The sequence below is a fragment of the Polypterus senegalus genome, chromosome 8 (assembly GCF_016835505.1).
Source record: "Polypterus senegalus isolate Bchr_013 chromosome 8, ASM1683550v1, whole genome shotgun sequence".
NCBI lineage: Eukaryota > Metazoa > Chordata > Cladistia > Polypteriformes > Polypteridae > Polypterus > Polypterus senegalus.
In genome coordinates this window covers 141,826,904-141,845,031 of record NC_053161.1, presented here as the reverse complement: position 1 = coordinate 141,845,031, position 18,128 = coordinate 141,826,904, and the positions used below count along the sequence as shown (strand labels likewise).

The window sequence follows — 18,128 nt, the reverse complement described above, 5'->3', positions numbered from 1 at the left end:
AACCCTTCAACTAAAATAGAACCAGGCGGCTCAAGGCACCTTCATTTTCTTGGGTAATACTTTCCCAAGTTTAATGCTTGGCATCTTGAAGGTACTGCAACTAAAAAAAAAGCGACTCCCTTCCATTTTCCCGTCCCTCCCCTCTCTCATTTACTTAACTCGTCAGAGTCGCTGTGGTCCAAAACCTTCGAACTTTGGGCAGTAAATAAGGCTTGCATTGGCCACATTTCTGCCGTTGCTCTTGAGATAAATTGTGCCATCAAAGAACAGATTAAAAGCAATCCGTCCCAGCTAATAAAAAATAGCAAGAGAAGGCGTGAACACGATCAATATGGGTGGTTTGAGGTTTTGTTTCTGGGAGGGCAATTTAGGTGTTTGTGCATTAGCTGATTAAGCATCGTGACCGGTAAAACACATGCCAATACTCCACTTGGCTATTCTAGACCGTCACCAATCTGTCAGCCAATTAGCGCCGCTTGCAGAATGACTTGCATTTTCCCTTTTAAAGAAGTCAGGTTATAGACAGAACGGGAACCACCGTGAAAAATAACTAAAAGTCCCGCCACCACATCGGTAGCATGGGTTATACTTAGTAACCCCCCCCCCTTAGTAAAAGTATAGATATGCTATGTAAAGTTACGAAGATGTAAAGCTTGTCGGAAATCTCCCAGTCAGAAATCCTGAAGGCAGGGGGACTGCGGCGTACGGCCAGAACTGGATGCGGTCCGGAGTAATGCATGGAGGAAAGCAGCTTTTTTCGGTTACTTAATGAGCTTGTACTGACGCCGTCAGTTAGCTTATTTGAAAACTTGCAAACCAAACTGCATGCCTAGCATAATCTCTTGATAAGGTAGAAAAACACTTTTGGGAAGATGCAAAATCCTTACCGAATGAATGAATGAGTGAAAACCCGATTAACGCGAACCCCCACCCCATTCGGCCCAATTGAGTCTTGTGCTCCTGCCCTGTGTGTCGAGAAAGGGCAACCCTCCACATACAAAGAATGCGAAAAGTCATCCAATGTCTACATCAAAAAAATAACTAATGCTGTAAGCCAAAACAATCACGGTGACTACAGGCTCAAGTCATGTCAGCAAAAGTGATAACGGACAGGTGCCAGGATCACATAAATAAATAAAAATCACAACATCTGCACATGCAAATATCCTGAAATAACCAACCTCCTCGCTCCACTCTGAGCCGCAGGTATAAAGGGAAGGGGAGGGGAATCAGCCGCACACTTTAAAACCACAAAGACCGCAACCCTCAATTCAGCCCAAACGCAGGAGATGTTGGTGACTAGCCGGGGCCGACCGCCCCTACATTTACCCTTTTATACTCCCACACCCCTCATCCCTCTAGCCCCGCCCTTATCTTCCTCATGTCAGCTGCGGCTGCGTAAATACCGGGTCGTGACGTCACATCGAACTCCTCTGCGTTGCATCCACCTGTGTGCGCTGGTAGCCGTGGACGGAGTAACTCCCTTACTGTAAGCCCGCTACATTTCAAAGTAGAACATCACTTTTTCGGTGATCTAACCATCTTTGGAGACTTCGCTTTCATTTCTGTATTGTAATATGATGAAAGGCGGCGCTTTCCTTTGAGTGGCTGAAGAGAGGACCAGAGAAGCTGCCGACATCACACTTGTCCCACGCAAACCGCGTCTAACCCTCCGACGCTACGACGAATGCTGAACATGTGATATGCCGGAGAAGAAGACGACGGTCAAGTAAAACATGCTGATGGTTATTATTTGTTTTTGCTAATCTCATGGCATAGAACCATAAGAATGTAGAAGGAAAAATCTTAACATTAAGTTCAGTTGTTTAAGCTACTAATTTGGCGTCCTCTAGAGTCGTGCCTAGGTTCAGTTGTTGCAGGTAATTGTAACGCTAATGAGTGTGCAATATAAGTGAATAAAGATTTTCAATCTTACAATATTTGTTTGGGGAAGTAGTGGCTTTCCCGACAGCATGGGGTCAAGACAAGCGCCTCTGCCAGTAGCATGGGGCACAAATGAGGGAATAAGGCAGGTGCCTGTCCCCCGCAGCATGGGGGTCAAGGCAGGTGCACACACACTCCCACTCATAAAACAACAAGTTAAATATATACATGTTTTCGGAGGAAAAGCCAAATAGATAGTGGGAGAACATACTAACTCAGTGTGAACAGGGATAAGACCTGGACTTTGAACCCACCATGCCACCTTAATCACTGAGAAACATCCACATATTACTGATTTTTTTTCTATTTTTTTGTGCGGTATGGGAGCTTTTCAAATTAATCCCATTGTAATATTTGATGGTTCAAATGTAAATTTCCATTGACGGAAGGTTCAATTTTTATTTGATTTTATTTTAACCTAATCTATCCATAATTTTTCTGAGTCCTCTTAATCCAGCTCAGGGTAAACAGGGCTGGAACCAAAGCAAGGACAAGATAACAGTCTATAGCAAGACATGCTCATGATGTATGCACTGAACAAATGTAGAGTCTCCTTTCAAATAAATAGCATTTGTTTCTGCAGCACATTCTCATGAAAATAAAGTAACTTTACAAGATGTTAAAGAAAAGAAAAACATATTAAAAATAAGTATAGTAACAAATGGCATATCAAAATTAGTAAATAACAATAAATATACACTTACATAACATAGGTACTGAAATCATAGATAAAGTAAAATCCTTTATAGATTTGTTTTTGTGTGAAATGTTAGGTCTGATAATATGGCCAGATGGCAGGAAAGGACAGAAAAAAAAACTAATTGTTCTTCAATCTCCATCTTAGAACATCTGACGCAGAGGATCACGTGGACAGCTGGGTTACCCACTTTTCATTCAAGCATCACAGGCGACTGCACAGTAGAACCACCATAGAAAACCATAAGAGAACGTATAGAAAAATAGAGATTAATATTAATTGCAAAGTATTGAGAAATATATATTTCTAAGCATTTTTAATCTATGAAAGTAGAATTAACATACTGCTATGAAAAAGCCACATTGAAAAGTAGGTTTTTAGCATTTTGTTTTTTGAAAGTTCCACAGTAATCCAGATTATTGGTGCAGAGTAGCACTGCTTCTTTTATATTTGGCTCTTAGAATAATAAGCAGACCACTAACAGAAGTTCTAAGAGAACCTGCAATGTAAGGGGTCAGGCACTCCAAAATATAGGAATGAGAAAGATTATATAGAGCTTTATATACCTTTAATGGTATTCTAAAATCAGTTCCAAAGAACACAGACAACCAATGTATTGATGCTAAAACCAGTGAGATGTACTCAGATTTTCTTTTTCTGATTAAGATTCTTGCTGGTACATTTTGGAATCTGGACTGATTACAACTAATTTATGTCTATCTATGTCAGGGGTTCTCAACGTCAGTCCTGGTGGACCCCCTGTGGCTGCAGGTTTTTGTTCCAACCAGATTCTTAATCAGTGACAACACCAGATAACACTGAGCTCATTTAATTAGGTGCTATTTGTTTTTCTTTTATTCGATATTCAGAAAAGCATAGCAACATGATTTTTACATTTATAAGACATTTATAAATATTTCTGGTTTTGCTATTGATTTAAATGCTTAACTCTCTTTTGTTGATTTCATTATACTTTGCCCTTTCTCTGTGCAGTTTGTCCCCCTTTATTGTATCTTAATAACGACAACTTAAAATGAGTAGAGCAGACACGCTGGCAAACAACACTGAATAATCAAAGGCTGCAGCTACTTTAGCGTCAGACCCACTAATTAGTAAATAATGGATTAATTAAACAATTCGAACACCGAGAAAAGTAGAATGAAAATTAAACTGAAAATATTGTTAAAAAGAAAAAAATACATTATTCCTATATAACTGCTTGGTACATTTTAATATATATATATTTTTTAGCCAACTTAGTTTTCTAAATAATATATTGTTCCTTAAACACAGAACTTGGGAAAAATCAGCTCACTTAATTATCCCAGGAGTTCAACTAAAAACAGAAGCTGGTTGGAACAAAAACAGGGTGTCCCCAGGACCGACGTTGAGAACCTCTGATCTAGGTGGTCCTGTTAGGAGTGAATCACAGTAACCTAGTCAACTAAAATGCTTGAAATAATGTTAGCATCTTGCAATGTTTTAACAGGTCTAACTTTTGCAATGTTCCTTAAATGAAAAAAAACACAGCCCTAGTAGTATGGTTAATACGTGATTCAAAGTTTAAATCAGTCCATAATAATGGCATCTTACTCTTAGGAGCTGAACCCAGTTATGTTGATAATGATTGAGGGTTTCTAGTTTAAATTGGAGTCCACAACTACACCTAAATTCTTTACTTTCGCCTTGACTTTTAATGACAAGGGATCAAGTTTATGTCTAATGCCCTCACTCTTTTAATTTGTGGCAACAACTTAGATTTCTGCCTTTTTCTTATTAAGCCCAAGGAAATTACTACTTATCCATCCAACTAATACAATACAGATATTAGAACAGAGGGCCGAAGGCTTCAGGTTGATCAGGTGCCATAGATATGTAAAGCTGTGTGTCATGTTCATAACTGGAGTAGTTCACTTTGTGTTTCAAGATAAACATTCATATCTTTTCAATATGTCAGGATACCAGAATAGATGAAGAATTGTTTATGCAAAAGGTGACAAGGCTGGGACTCTCAGCCATTCTCCTGGAATTAAGAGCATTTCTAAACCCTTTAGCAACGTACCACCCCATCCATTAAATATCCTCTAAAAAAAAAGCATTATGGTGCATTATCAGGCTCTTGGTGCAGAAAACGTATCAAACAACATCGTACAAATATAACTTAGGCATAGGATCACTTTAAATGTTAATTGTAACACTGTTGCTATTATAGAATAGGGCATATGTAGTAAACAGTATAACATGCATAAATAGAAGTAATAATTTAAATAAAAAGAGAAGAAATAATACCCGTGAATAGAAAAATAAATACAAACTTGAACCATCTGTCCTAGATTAATGTCTGCTTTGCATCTGATGATGATGAGATAGATGCAAGCTCCTGTAACTCAGAACTAGATTAAGTGGGTTATATGATAGAATAATTGAGAATCAAACACTGGAAAGCTAGAAAAGAATATGCCGTTCTCCCCATGAATATAAATGGAACTGCAAGGTCTTTGGCATTAGAACAGGGGTCCTCAATCACAGTCCTGGAGGGCCACAGTGGCTGCAGGTTTTTCTTCTAGCCCAGTTGCTTAATTAGAAAGCAATTCTTGCCAATACTTTGATTTCATGGCTTGTTAGTGCTTTAACTCTGTCATGTCAGGTCATTCTCATATCCTAGATATTTTTCCCCTTTCTAAGGATATCATCCAAATGATTTGGAGGATAAAATGGATGTGTAATTCTCAGTCCTTCACTTTTTTTCTCTTCACTTTTCTTCCAAGTATTTAATTAAACCCAATAGTGCATGATAAATACTGGTGTAAATAGTAACAAGCTAAATGGAGAAATGCTGGTTTCTTTTGTCATTTGCCTGTTATTGCTAGTTAGGAGCAACTAAAAACCAAGAATGCAGCTGTTTAAGATTAAATTAAGCAATAAGGTTCAAAATTTTAACGCGTGAGACAACTAAAGTGAAGCAGAAGTGTTATTTGCGCAATAGGTGCTTGTTTTTAAGCAACTGGGTTGGAGCAAAAACCTGCAGCAACTGCGGCCCTCCAGGACCGTGATTGAGGACCCCTGCATTAGAAGATTGAGAGGCTGTTTAAGCCATTATTTGATTATTAGCATGCAAGTGGATAACATTAAATAGCTGCTGCTATTTAGAATTCAGTGCTATTTGCACCTGGGTTCACTCAGTTGCATATTAATTGTCAGAATTTGGATTGAGTTAAGAGTGGAAGCTCCACAGAAAAAGTGAACTAACAATATGATAAAACAGAATTAAGCGTTTAAAGATGTGGCAGAAAATTGCTTAATTTCTATAAATGTAGCACTATACAGTATTTTACTTTTCTGAATGCAAAATATAAGAAGGAAAAAGTTCAGGATATTAAACAAAAGAAATTAATTACCGGTAAGAATGACATACTGATTGTGGCATTAGTGGCGAAAACCCTTCAGCCATGGGTGACTCCCAGGAAGGAAAATCCCTGCGTCACGGAACTACTTTAGAAATGCCAATCAGCCTAACATACATGTCTTTGTAGATGTTGGAGGACAGCAAACACGGAGAATTACTGCAGATACCATAACATTCTCATACTCGCTTAATCCATCTTGGGTTTGAAGAGGGATAGAGCTACCCCAGCACCACTTAAAAACAGGACAGGAGTCAGCTCCGGGCGGATACCAGTCCATTACAGAGATGCACACATAATCGCATATTAATCTCGATTAAAATTACTATTTGCGCGATATACTAAATGTGATTTAGCAATCCGGCTCTGTCATAGGTCGAGCTTTCCCGGTAACATACTGCTGTTTGAAACAGCAAATGAGTGTTGTATCCAATCACAGATCCACTTCAGAGCCTGAGCGCATTGGCTTGTCAGAGGGACTCACTTCATACGACAAATTACAGACTGCTATGCTGAAAGCATTTTTAGGAGTCTCTGGTAACTCAAAAGTGTGAATTTCTTTCTTTTATGTTTTCGGCGCCTTCGGAAAAATTCAGAAGTACAAGTTAATGACGAACCCAAATCGGCTGCCACTTTATTTTAGATGATTTAGTACCAAAATGAAGAGAAACATCCATTTTTTGAAACTGCACACTGTTCAAACTGTTATAGCACCGCCCTCAAACATTTATATAACCATCTAAAATTCAACCGCATGGTCTAGTATGTCCATGAAAGCTAAGCAATCGACACAAAGTCCCAACAACAGACGTCAGATGATCAGTTAACTTTTTACGGAAGAACGCATGTCCATATCCAGCAGGCTGCGTCACAGATAAGGGGGCGGCACGCGGGAATGGCATTGCGCTCGATAAGCGAGCTCGACTGTAGTGTTTTGGCCGTAGTCTGCATTTAGCGATTCGGTAGTAATGTATTCTGCGGGTTTTAGGCTAAACGTAAACGCTATACGTTATGAAGTTCATTTGTATTCATAGAAGCCTTGACGAGTCGTACTGTTTTTAATTACCTGTTGTTTGTAATAAATGTTACTTATATAACTCTATAAGGGCATGAGCATTTGTTTAAAATGCCGGACTTGTGCTACAATGGTGTATGTGATGTTGAAATATTGCCCTATATTACAAAGCAAACAAATAACTGAAAGCGTGCAAAGAGCGAACTTAAAATATTTTGACAGTAATGCTATTTTTGATTTCATGGTGCTTTATGTGTACTCTAGCATGCTGTATAAATGACGCAGCAGCATGAAACAGTATTTTACCCTCTAAATACTTTATGGACTATTGTTATATTTAATCATTGTGGGGTTATACTGATATTAAACATGTATTTTTATTTTTTGGTTAAATTATTTTGATATTAATGCTTGTAATATTACGTGTCATTTGAGGAAAATTTTTAATTGTTAATGGTAGGCTTTACTGAAAGTGATATTAAATAAGCAGATATTTAGACACTTCTTTGTGAACAAAATAAATGATAGCCATAGACATCTATGCAGTGGGCTTCAAATATTGGTTTTCTTTTGCAGTTCAGAAGGTGTCAAAAACTTTGAAGACATCTTGTAGTTTAGCATGGGAAATAACTTCTAAGTTGTCTTAAACCCAGGAATGAAAGTGCCTCCTTGTGTTATTTTATACAATCATACTGGATTTGCTTAATTCACACTTCTACTATCAAACTTCCTGTTCACTATAATATGTAGCACAGCAGAGTTACCTGAAGTCTCTGAATTTTAAGATAGAGAAAAAGCCAGTGAGAGTTGAATGCAATGTACATATGGCAGTACACCTCATTTGACTTAAATTTGGTTCCTTATTATCTGCATTACACAATTTTGGGGTTGCACTCAATATATCTAAATAAATTAAATTATTATACCATATTCCAAAAGCTCCTGATTGTATACGTAATGTACATTCTGATTTCTTTATTTGTAGAAGATTAAACTAGAGCAGTATGTCCTGCCATTCCATTGAACCTTTCCCTTACTACTTATGTAAATGGTAAGAAATTTAGGAAAATGTAAAAGGGAAGGTCTCTAATAAAGTGTCTTTTTATGCAGATAATATAGTGCTTTATTCTACTGATCTATACTGGGGTTATAATAATAATTTAAATCAGAGCATAATTTTTGAATTCCTGTGCATATAAGCTGTCAGTTCACATGCAAATTAATACACAACCATATAAAGACCTATTTAAAGTAAACTTTAACTGCCTGACTAAAAATGTTAAATCAAACTTCATTGACTGGTGGTATATAAATCTCCTATTAGCTGGGAATATTAACGTTATTAAAATTAATTTCCTGCTGAATTTTTTAATATCTTTTTTCAGTAAATATTATTTTAAAGGAAATTGTTTTGACACAATTAAGGTAGCAGACTATTGCTGATAAAAATATAAAATTTTAAAAAAGTGAATAGAAAGCATGTCATTGGTGCTAAAAAGCTATGACAATATATTATTCAATTTTATATACCATCTTATTGAATTTAGACCATTAAGACAACAACACAACAGCATTTTAAATTTGTAAATGAAGTTGTTACACACTGCTGACACTAATTTCTGATCTCACTGCAGTTCAAAAGTTCAGTTTCAGTTCAAAAGACCAAAAAGTGAAACAGTCTGTCTGGTCATGTCTATTACTGAAGAGATGATCTTATTTGCAAATTTCCGCTCTTGGTAGGTTGAGTTAAATATTTGAGCAGTTTGTTCTTCTTGACCATAAAAAACACCTGAAGGCACATTTTGCAAATACAATTTTATTATGTATCTTCAATTGGGTTACAAATTCATTTTTGTTTCATAGAGAGGGGTACATTTAGTTAACAAATATTCAGTTATTTTTACAATAATTGTCACACTTGATAATGATCATGATAAAATAAACAAGACACATACGTTTTCACATCATGGGAAATATCCTGTATTCACGTGTATTGATTTATTCAATGGAGTGCAACCAAATTTACAAGTGTCACAAGTAGTTCTTAAGAAGGGACACAGTAACCCTCACCCTTATGCTTCATATTGACTTCCCTTTGCAAAGACTCTGCTTTGTATCTCCTTCCTCAAGATTAAATAAAACAGATTGCCTGTCCTCACTTTTGTTTTCTTCAAGCTTAATACAACAGTCACATGACAACCTAAAATCAGTTTATGGCAAATACTGCCAGTTATTATGACAGTACGGTATTGCAATTATAAAAAAGTATAAAAGTCTCAAATTAAAAACGGTGCTTATAGTCTATTTCTGCAACACCAGCCATTAACAAATGCTGGTCCCACACCATTTTGTGTCATTTTTAAATCTGGGATTATACTAGCTTGACAATGAATACGTTATAAAGCTTAGTTCTCTTCTTTTCATAATAAGACACAAACACTACATTTTTTAAGTTAATCAATGGAAGGTTTATGTAAGTGAAGAATCTGATGGTATGCAATCCAAACTCCCATTTTCCAAAGAAAGAAAAAATGGAATATATGCCAGGTATTGAAGTCTGCTCACAGGTTCAGTTTCTTCCTTAAAATGAAACAAAAAACATTAATAGAATGTAACTATACTTTTGTATTTATTTTAAGATACATGTGGAGGTATGGCCCAGTGGCTAAGACAATTCCAAGCATAGCCTTCATCATTTACAGTACCTTATGGGTGACCACGAGCCTGTCACTATTTCTGGCACTGATAAAATATGACATTTTCCCCCCAGTCACAGTAACAAATTGCTATACTTCTTCAATGTTAACTCTGACAGGTTAATTGAAGTTATTTAGTAGTTTTGTCAGGTAGTTAAGCTTGTTTGAACATTTGCCTTTCTGTAAATGTTCAGGGTCACCAGAGCAGAGAATCTTCTTTGTACTCCTGTTTATGTTGTATCATTGAGGCTTTTTAAACAGATTGGCATGCATCTGACGACTTTAAAAAGCAGTAGGATTCCAAATAACCATATGTTGGCCTCATGTTATATTAGTTTTTTAGTAATAAATAACAATGTGTATGTCATGTGCAAAATATAGGCCCTGTATGTTTTTGAGCATCTCCGATATTTTTTCCCCCTTGCCAATTTATAAGGCAGGGATTTTTATTGCTAGATCTTTAACACCGTCATGGCCCATAATAATCAATAATAATTATTTAGCCATTGTGAGACTTGCCCGGACACCACCAGTCGGAAACCACATCTTTATCCAAAGACACACGTTTATTAATTACACGAATAGAGTCCAAAACACCACACAATGCACTCCGCAATAAATCTCCCCAATAAACCTTCTTTTCACAGTCTTTAGCCGCCTCTACTCTTCTCCTGGAAGGTTCGTCCAGCTCCCACTCCCGACTCTAGCTCCCCGACTGATAGGAGGCGGCGCCTTATATTCCCGCCCGGATGTGCTCCAGGTGGCTGGTGACGCACCTCCGGGTGCCCCTGGCAGGTTCCTCCACCATCTAGCCAAGTGTGGCAGAAGTAAAGTTCTCCCGGGTTCTAGGAGGCTTAAGGCGCCCCCTGGTGGTGGCCACGGGTCCCAATGAGTTGGAAAGTCTCTCCTCCTCTCCCGTGGTCCTCTCCTGCTCCAGGGCGGTTGTGCCCTCCTGACCCGGAAGCTCTTAATGTCTCCTTCCGGTCCCTCTTGGCATCCCGGCCAGGTAAGAACCCCAGACATCTGTGACACCATCCATTCCATACATTAAACTCACTAAATCCAGTTTAGTGTCAGGAGGTTTTTTAGTTTATCCTGGCAGCACTAGGTACAAGGTGAAAACCAACTGTTTGTAAGGCATCATTCTATCATTGAGCGTGTTCACACATGCATCCAACTCCTATCCAACCAATTTAGATCACCAGCAACACACACATCATTGGAATGTGTTAGGAAGTCTAAAACAACTTGAGGAAAAATTCACACAGACTTGAAAAACGTGTATGTTGGTGAGTGGGCCAATATTTTGGCCATGGTATCATCTCGAAAACAATTATCATCTTGCAATTTAGATAGAGTATTGCACTCCAAGACCATTGTTTTAAGCCCATGCTGTATTTGGAGATACTTTGTGTGTTAGAAATAATGGGTCAAATATAACTGACATGATTTTCCTACCAGTTGCAAGTCTGTAAGCATCTGCTCCCATGATGACCTGTGATGGTTGCTTAAATCCAGTTCCAGTCCAGCCTCCAGAATCTGTTGCAGTGAAGCAATACTAATAAATCCTTTCTTTTGTCGGTCAATACTGCAGAAAAGGTTCTGGAAGAAATGAGAAGGTAAGGTGCAATGATTAATTCAGTCTTCAGTAAGTAGGCTTTTAACAAGGACTTCATATTATCAAAATTGAAGCTTTACATCTTTCCACAACAGACTGATGTTTCTTTCACTAAACTACTGTAGCTGTTTTTAGTTGTGGATTCCTTGCTATTTACTTAATTCCTTGTTGAGCTATAGACCTCTCAGCAATCACATTGCCTAGCTTTCTGAGAAGCCCACTAACCAGTAGGCTTATTTACTCATTACATTATGTTATGTTGTTGTTACCAATGATTTGCTGATGGCATCAGACTCTGCAAAAACTAGCATATTAATTCTGTTAGATCTCAGTACAGCATTTGACACTGTTAGACATGACATTCTACTGTCCAGAATGAAGAACATGCTGGGTATCTCTGGCACTGCCCTCCAGTGGTTCAAGTCCTATCTGACTGATAGGCAAGCGTTTGTTAGTCTGGGCAACAGCAGATCCAGCTCAGCACTAGTCACACATGGAGTTCCTCAGGGCTCTGTCCTCGGTCCTCTTCTCTTCTGTATTTATATGCTTCCCCGTGGTCATATTATTCATAGCTTTGGACTGGGTTATCATATTTATGCAGATGATACTCAACTCTACTTCAATGTTAAAAGTGGAACTTCATCAGAGCTTTCTCAGCTAACAGCTTGCCTCACTGAAAGTAAAAACCTGGATGGAGCAGAACTCTTTAAAATTAAATTGCAACAAAACTGAACTCCTGCAAATTGGGACTGCTTCGCGTTCACTGGCTCCCTGAGTCTTACAGAATTGAATATAAAATTTTACTAATAACCTACAAAGCCTTAGATGACCTTGCACCAAACTACATCAGATCAGCTGACTCCATGAATTCTTTTAAAAAACAACTCAAAACTCATCTGTTCAGGAAGGCTTTTAGCTCTACCTGACTCTATTACCCTTCTTTCAGTTTACTTCTCTATCAAGATGCTCATGTAACCTGTGTATGTGTCCTAGACCATCAAATATGTTGTCTGTTAGGCTTTTCTCTGAATTTGCCATCTTAATCTGGCTTAGTACAATGCTATATACTGTATACCCTGCCATTCTCTCTTAAACTCTGTGAAGTGCATTGAGCATGGGAAAGGTGCTATATAAATAAAATATATTATTATTTATTATTATCTTTGCTTGTCAGTTGCATATTACCTGAAGTAATTGTAACCTTTCAAGAATTCTCAAAGGAGTTCATGTTGTGCATCCTTCCAGATTACTCTTTTCAGTCACAAATGTATTTCTCATAAATACAGTATGGTTTGCACCACATATTAAAGAAAAACAGCAAGCCAAAAATCAGCTAATACTTAAAATTAAAAAAAAAAAGTTATTTGTATGATCATTCCTCTATCCTGTGCTCTGGAACCCATCAATTGTGGTGTAAACCTTTGCCTCAATGGGTCATGTAGTGTCAAAGTTAAGTACTATTGGTTCAGGTCAGAAAAAAATAAAAAATCTTTGCAAAGAGCATTGGTTAGGTAGCATGGTGGGCTCGGTGGTTAGCAGTTACACAGATACAATGTCCTGGGCTCAAGTTATGATCTCAGTTTACATGATCTCCCTGTGTCAGTGGGGATTTTTATCAACTTGCTTCCATTTTCCTCCCAAAGATATGCATGCAAGGTCAATTGGTGATTCAAACCTAGTCCTGTGTGGCTGTAAGTCTGAGTATGTGCCCTGTGTTGGATTGTAAATCTGTCTTAGGTTCAGTGCTGCTAGGATGGACTTTAAACTTGAACAGGATTAAACTGTTTGAGAAAGTTATGGTATTATGATTTACTGGGAATTAAAGTCATTGGTATCTCAGCAGGAAAAGTGAAAAGTGTCTAACCACCAATGAATGCCTTAAGATTGTATGGGCATATTAATATACCATATGGAGAATAAATGTTCAAAACACACAATACTGAGCTATGAATTAAACAATATATTTAAAAAGGAACTGCAAATACAAAATCTCACTTGTGCGAAACAAACATTGATTATCTTGCCAGCAATTAGGACACCGAGTCAACAGACAGCATGTAGAAAACATGGACTCTTTATTTCCACAGTACCTCCTTGAACTTTTAAACAATGGACTGTAAATCCCATCTCAAACAAATATCTTTTAAAAATGACTGCTATAGATCATTAATCATTAATTCAGAATGAAGTAAGGCTTTTAAGTTTGGGATACATGCAGAGCAGAGAAGGGAGAGCACAGCAAAGGAAAGAAGGACACAAAGAAATTGACAAGAACGCTGTGGACTAAAGAAAATTCAAAGCAGCTCTACACCTAAAGTTGAAAAGACTCATCTTCCATTACTTGTGTTTCCTGTATCAGTATTTTTTTTAATCACGCTCTCTTTCAAATATGCTTTCTAACTTTTTTGCTTCCATCCATTTTACTGTGGTTTTTGATTCATTTTGCTTTTTAATAATATTGCTTTTATACTGATCGATTATGTCAAAGGTTTATTATTAAGAGGACTTAGTGTGGGTGCCATATTCCCACATGGGTTAGCAACTGAGAAGAGACGTCTTTGATCTAAAGTAGTGCAGTGATTGGCACCAGTGTACCTTAACCGTTTGGTCTGCTTATGCTGAGGTAGTAAGTCTCTTTGCTTAAAGCAGTTGTCCACATGCAAATAAAGCTTTCATGTTTTAATGTTATCGGCTATCATCAATAATGTGAGCAACATGTTTATTCCTTATGGCACGTCTCTAAAACTAACTCAATTTAGTTCAGCTGTATTTGTACTTATAATCATGCATCATCATTAATGTGATGTTAATTATCAAAAGACATATATGACAAAAATTAAATCCTGGCTGCTGCTGCTGTCTTAGTAATGCAGAGACAGAAGGTACATCATACAAACCATATTTTGACATTAGTTATGTCACTGCAGCAAACACAGTGACCATTTGAGAAGACTGGATAAATAAATGAGCGTTAGACCAAAAGTGATTTTAAAGCTGTGGCAAACTTGAGCGGTGTATCAGTTAACAGTGTCAAATGTACTCTGAGGCTGCATGGCTAGAAGAATTTAAAATATCTCAAAGAATTGTATAGGTTTTGGTGGTAAACATATGACTGATTAAGCAAATTTGTGGGAATACCAAATACTGTAGTTAATATATGCTAAAATAATACAAGGTGTTATTTTTGTTGAAGACCTAAGATTACCTATCCATGTAATACCATAGCAGTATTGGTATATAAACATTAATAAACCTGTCAAAATAATAGGAAAAACAAAAGTAGCAGTGTATGTGCGCATATGAGGGGGGACTCATATGCGCACATATAGACAAACACAAACGTAATTTATATTCACTAGTTAAGCTAACCTGTATGTCTTTGGGGATGTGGGAGTAAAACCCATACAGAGTTGGCATACTCCATATGAACTTAAAACATGGCATGTGGTCTAAATCGAAGATGTTAGATCTGTGAAGCAGCAATATTTACCTCTGTGGCACTCTAGCAAAATATTCTTCAACGAAATGTGATCATAAGGGAGAGGACTGGACATTTAAACGGCAAACAAATTTTAGTTTTTTCATTAATATATTTTCTGATGTAATTTAACTTGTAAATACTATAATGAAAATATCATGCCTATGTTAATTCTAATTTTGAATGCAGTATTGAGAAGGATGTAAACCATAAGAGCGGCGCAGTGGTAGTGCTGCTGCCTCGCAGTTAGGAGACCTGGGTTCGCTTCCCGGGTCCTCCCTGCGTGGAGTTTGCATGTTCTCCCCGTGTCTGCGTGGGTTTCCTCCGGGCACTCCGGTTTCCTCCAACAGTCCAAAGACATGCAGGTTAGGTGGATTAGCGATTCTAAATTGGCCCTAGTGTGTGTTTGTGTGTGTCCTGCGGTGGGTTGGCACCCTGCCCAGGATTAGTTCCTGCCTTGTGCCCTGTGTTGGCTGGAATTGGCTCCAGCAGACCCCTGTGTTCGGATTCAGCGGGTTGGAAAATGGATGGATGGATGGATGTAAACCATAAAGGCTGGGGTATGGCAGAAACCAGCTCTGGTTTGAATCTTTGCTTATTTAAATCTTGTACAATGTTTAATAAAAAAGTCAACACAGCTTGTATGTTTTCCACTTCTCTGTTATATGGACACATATATATTATAATCATAAATAATAAACGGGGCTTAATGGTACAATGAATGTGTTTATATTAATCATTGAGACTAATTTGTATTTAATCATTGGTTTACCTTGATAGGTGTGTTTTATTTATGTTAATACTATGTTTAGTGGTGTTTATATATTTACTATATATGGTCTGAAACAGATTTATCCTATTGTCCATATGCGTCTAACTGCTCTGAGCCCTTACATGGTGAAAAGCACTATGCATGAATGAACTGAATTCATAACTGGAATATAACTTAATTGATGGCGGATTTTTATTTTAAAATGCTATTTCACAAGGACTCGGTGCAATTTATATTTACATTGTTTTCATCTTTACCCCAAAGATACTCAAAATATATAATAAATTCTCATTTCAGTATTATTTGAGCGACACTAGGTGAATATACAGTAGGTTAATAAGAATTAATTATCCACAGTGTGTTGGAATTAACAGCTGCTCAAAAAAGACTGTAAAAATACCATTACCCCATGGTATAAATATCAGTGAAGTCCATCAGAGGGATAGGCTTGGACATTTGCCTTTTTAAATGTATATTAATGACACAGACTCTGAATTAGACAGTAAGCCAGTGAAATACACAGATAACACCAAATTCTAAGGAATAGAAAAATAGAGAGGAGCCAGCACAAATAATTCAAAAAGATTTGATAATGCAGTTTAATGTTGAAAAATACTACCTTAAGTTTTTTACACAGGAAGAGGAAACAATGATTATAAATACAAGATGCCTGAAGCAGACTTAGAGTAAGCAACCTATGTAATGTTTTTAAAGTTTACATTGACATAACATTCTCAAGATATAGGCAATATGCAGAAGAAATGAAAAAGTCAAATAATTTTTTTTTTAATATCTGGAAAAAATTTGGAATTAACTTGCTTAGAGATCTTTATATAGACAACGTCTTTGCATCCTATGAACAATTACATTCCAAATTTAACATTCCAACTACACATTTCTTTCACTATGTTCAAATCAGGAACTTTGTTAAACAGAACCTTCCAGATTTTCCTTATCTTGCACCCTCATCCATGCTGGAAAAAATATTGCTCAATTTCAAGGACTCAGACACCATCTCTACAATATATAAAATCATTTTACAATCCCTCCCTTTCAAAGATCCAAGAGGACACTGGGAAAAAGACCTCTCAATTAATATATCAGAAAAGGAGTGGAAAGTTGCAATGCAGAGAATTCACTCGAGCTCCATATGCGCAAAGCATAAAATTATACAACTCAAAATTATATATCGAGCACATCTGTCTTGACTAAAACTCTCCAAAATGTTTCCAGCGCAAGATCCAACCTGTGAACATTGCAACCAAGTCCCAGCCTCACTGGGTCACATGTTTTGGGCCTGCACCAAATTGACATTATTCTGGACCAAAATTTTTAATTACCTTTCAGACTGCCTTGGACTCACAATCCCTCCTAACCCATTAACAGCTGTGTTTGGGGTTCTTCCAGATGGGTTTAAGGTGGAGAAAGGCAAACAAACTATGATTGCATCCACTACACTGTTGGCACGCAGACTTATTCTGATAAATTGGAAGAACCCAAACTCTCCTCTTTTAAGTCAGTGGGAAACCGATGTGTTATACTATTTGAAATTGGAAAAAATCAAATACTCAGTTAGAGGATCCGTACAGACTTTTTTCAAAACATGGCAGGATCTAATCAGTAATATTTTAAAATAATCTCATAATTGCACAGAGAACTTATTAATTTAGGTATGTTTACAGGTCTTAAATGTCATGCCGTTTTGCTTGTTCTCTCTCAGGGGTGGGGATCGATTTGTTCTTAATTTTTCTTTTTGTAAAAACTTGATTGATTTCTATAGAATGCAATAAAATTAATAAAAAGGAAAAAAAAGTCAAATAAATTGTTAGGTTAGACAGTAAAAATTGTTTAATATACATCTAGGAACATTATGCTCAGTCTGTGGTATGCACTAGTGAGACGGCGTCAGGAATCCTATATGCCTTTCTGGTCACTACTCTGTACAGAAAGACAGTAGCACTCAAAGCAGTTAGTTAGTGATAATTTACATGAGGATACCAGTGGAAGTTAGGGAAAAGGGCATTTAATAGCAGAGCCTGGAAACACTTATTTGCACAATTGTTAGTGAGATTCTGGAACACAGTACCAATGTGTGTACTGCAGGTGAAATTATGTTGGCTCTGAAACCCAGTGCACAAAAATAAATTGAATAATACAATTAACAATAAAACCATAAACACAAACTTTTTGAAAGTAGCAAAACAAACTGTAAAATGCATAATGAAAATAACAGAATATGAAAAAATAACAGAAAAAATAAACCTGAAACAGCAGATGCACACAAACAAAATGAGGAATGCTTAAACAAATTCGGAAGCATGTAAACAAAAAGTACAGCATGGATATATCATAACACACACAACAAGGCATAAATACTTTCAAGATTCAGTTGCATAGTCAGTGGTTGGTGTGGTGAAAGTGAGTCCCTTTTCTGTTTTAGGTACTTTTATCTGAATAACATTTTAACACTTAAGGGAATGTTTAGATCATTTCATACACTAGTA

The 18,128-nt window shown here is 37.0% G+C and overlaps 2 protein-coding genes across 10 annotated transcripts in view; both read right to left on the bottom strand.

The window, feature by feature from the left end:
• The window catches only part of caprin2 (caprin family member 2), a 60,463-nt gene extending 59,136 nt beyond the window's left edge, over positions 1-1,327 (bottom strand). For all 5 annotated transcript variants that reach the window (XM_039761846.1, XM_039761847.1, XM_039761849.1 and 2 more), the window contains exon 1: positions 1,182-1,327. The gene's annotated coding sequence lies outside the window, so the exon portion shown is untranslated. The remainder of the gene's footprint in view (positions 1-1,181) is intronic.
• Positions 1,328-8,860: 7,533 nt separating this feature from the next.
• The window catches only part of LOC120534338, a 63,523-nt gene continuing 54,255 nt past the window's right edge, over positions 8,861-18,128 (bottom strand). For 4 of the 5 annotated variants that reach the window (XM_039761852.1, XM_039761851.1, XM_039761854.1 and 1 more), the window contains 2 exons: positions 11,215-11,358; positions 8,861-9,640 (listed from right to left, as the gene is read on the bottom strand). In XM_039761852.1, coding sequence (XP_039617786.1) covers positions 9,530-9,640; positions 11,215-11,358 — 255 coding nt within the window. In that variant the 3' untranslated portion in view covers positions 8,861-9,529. The remainder of the gene's footprint in view (positions 9,641-11,214; positions 11,359-18,128) is intronic. The other variant, XM_039761853.1, reaches the window with a different exon arrangement.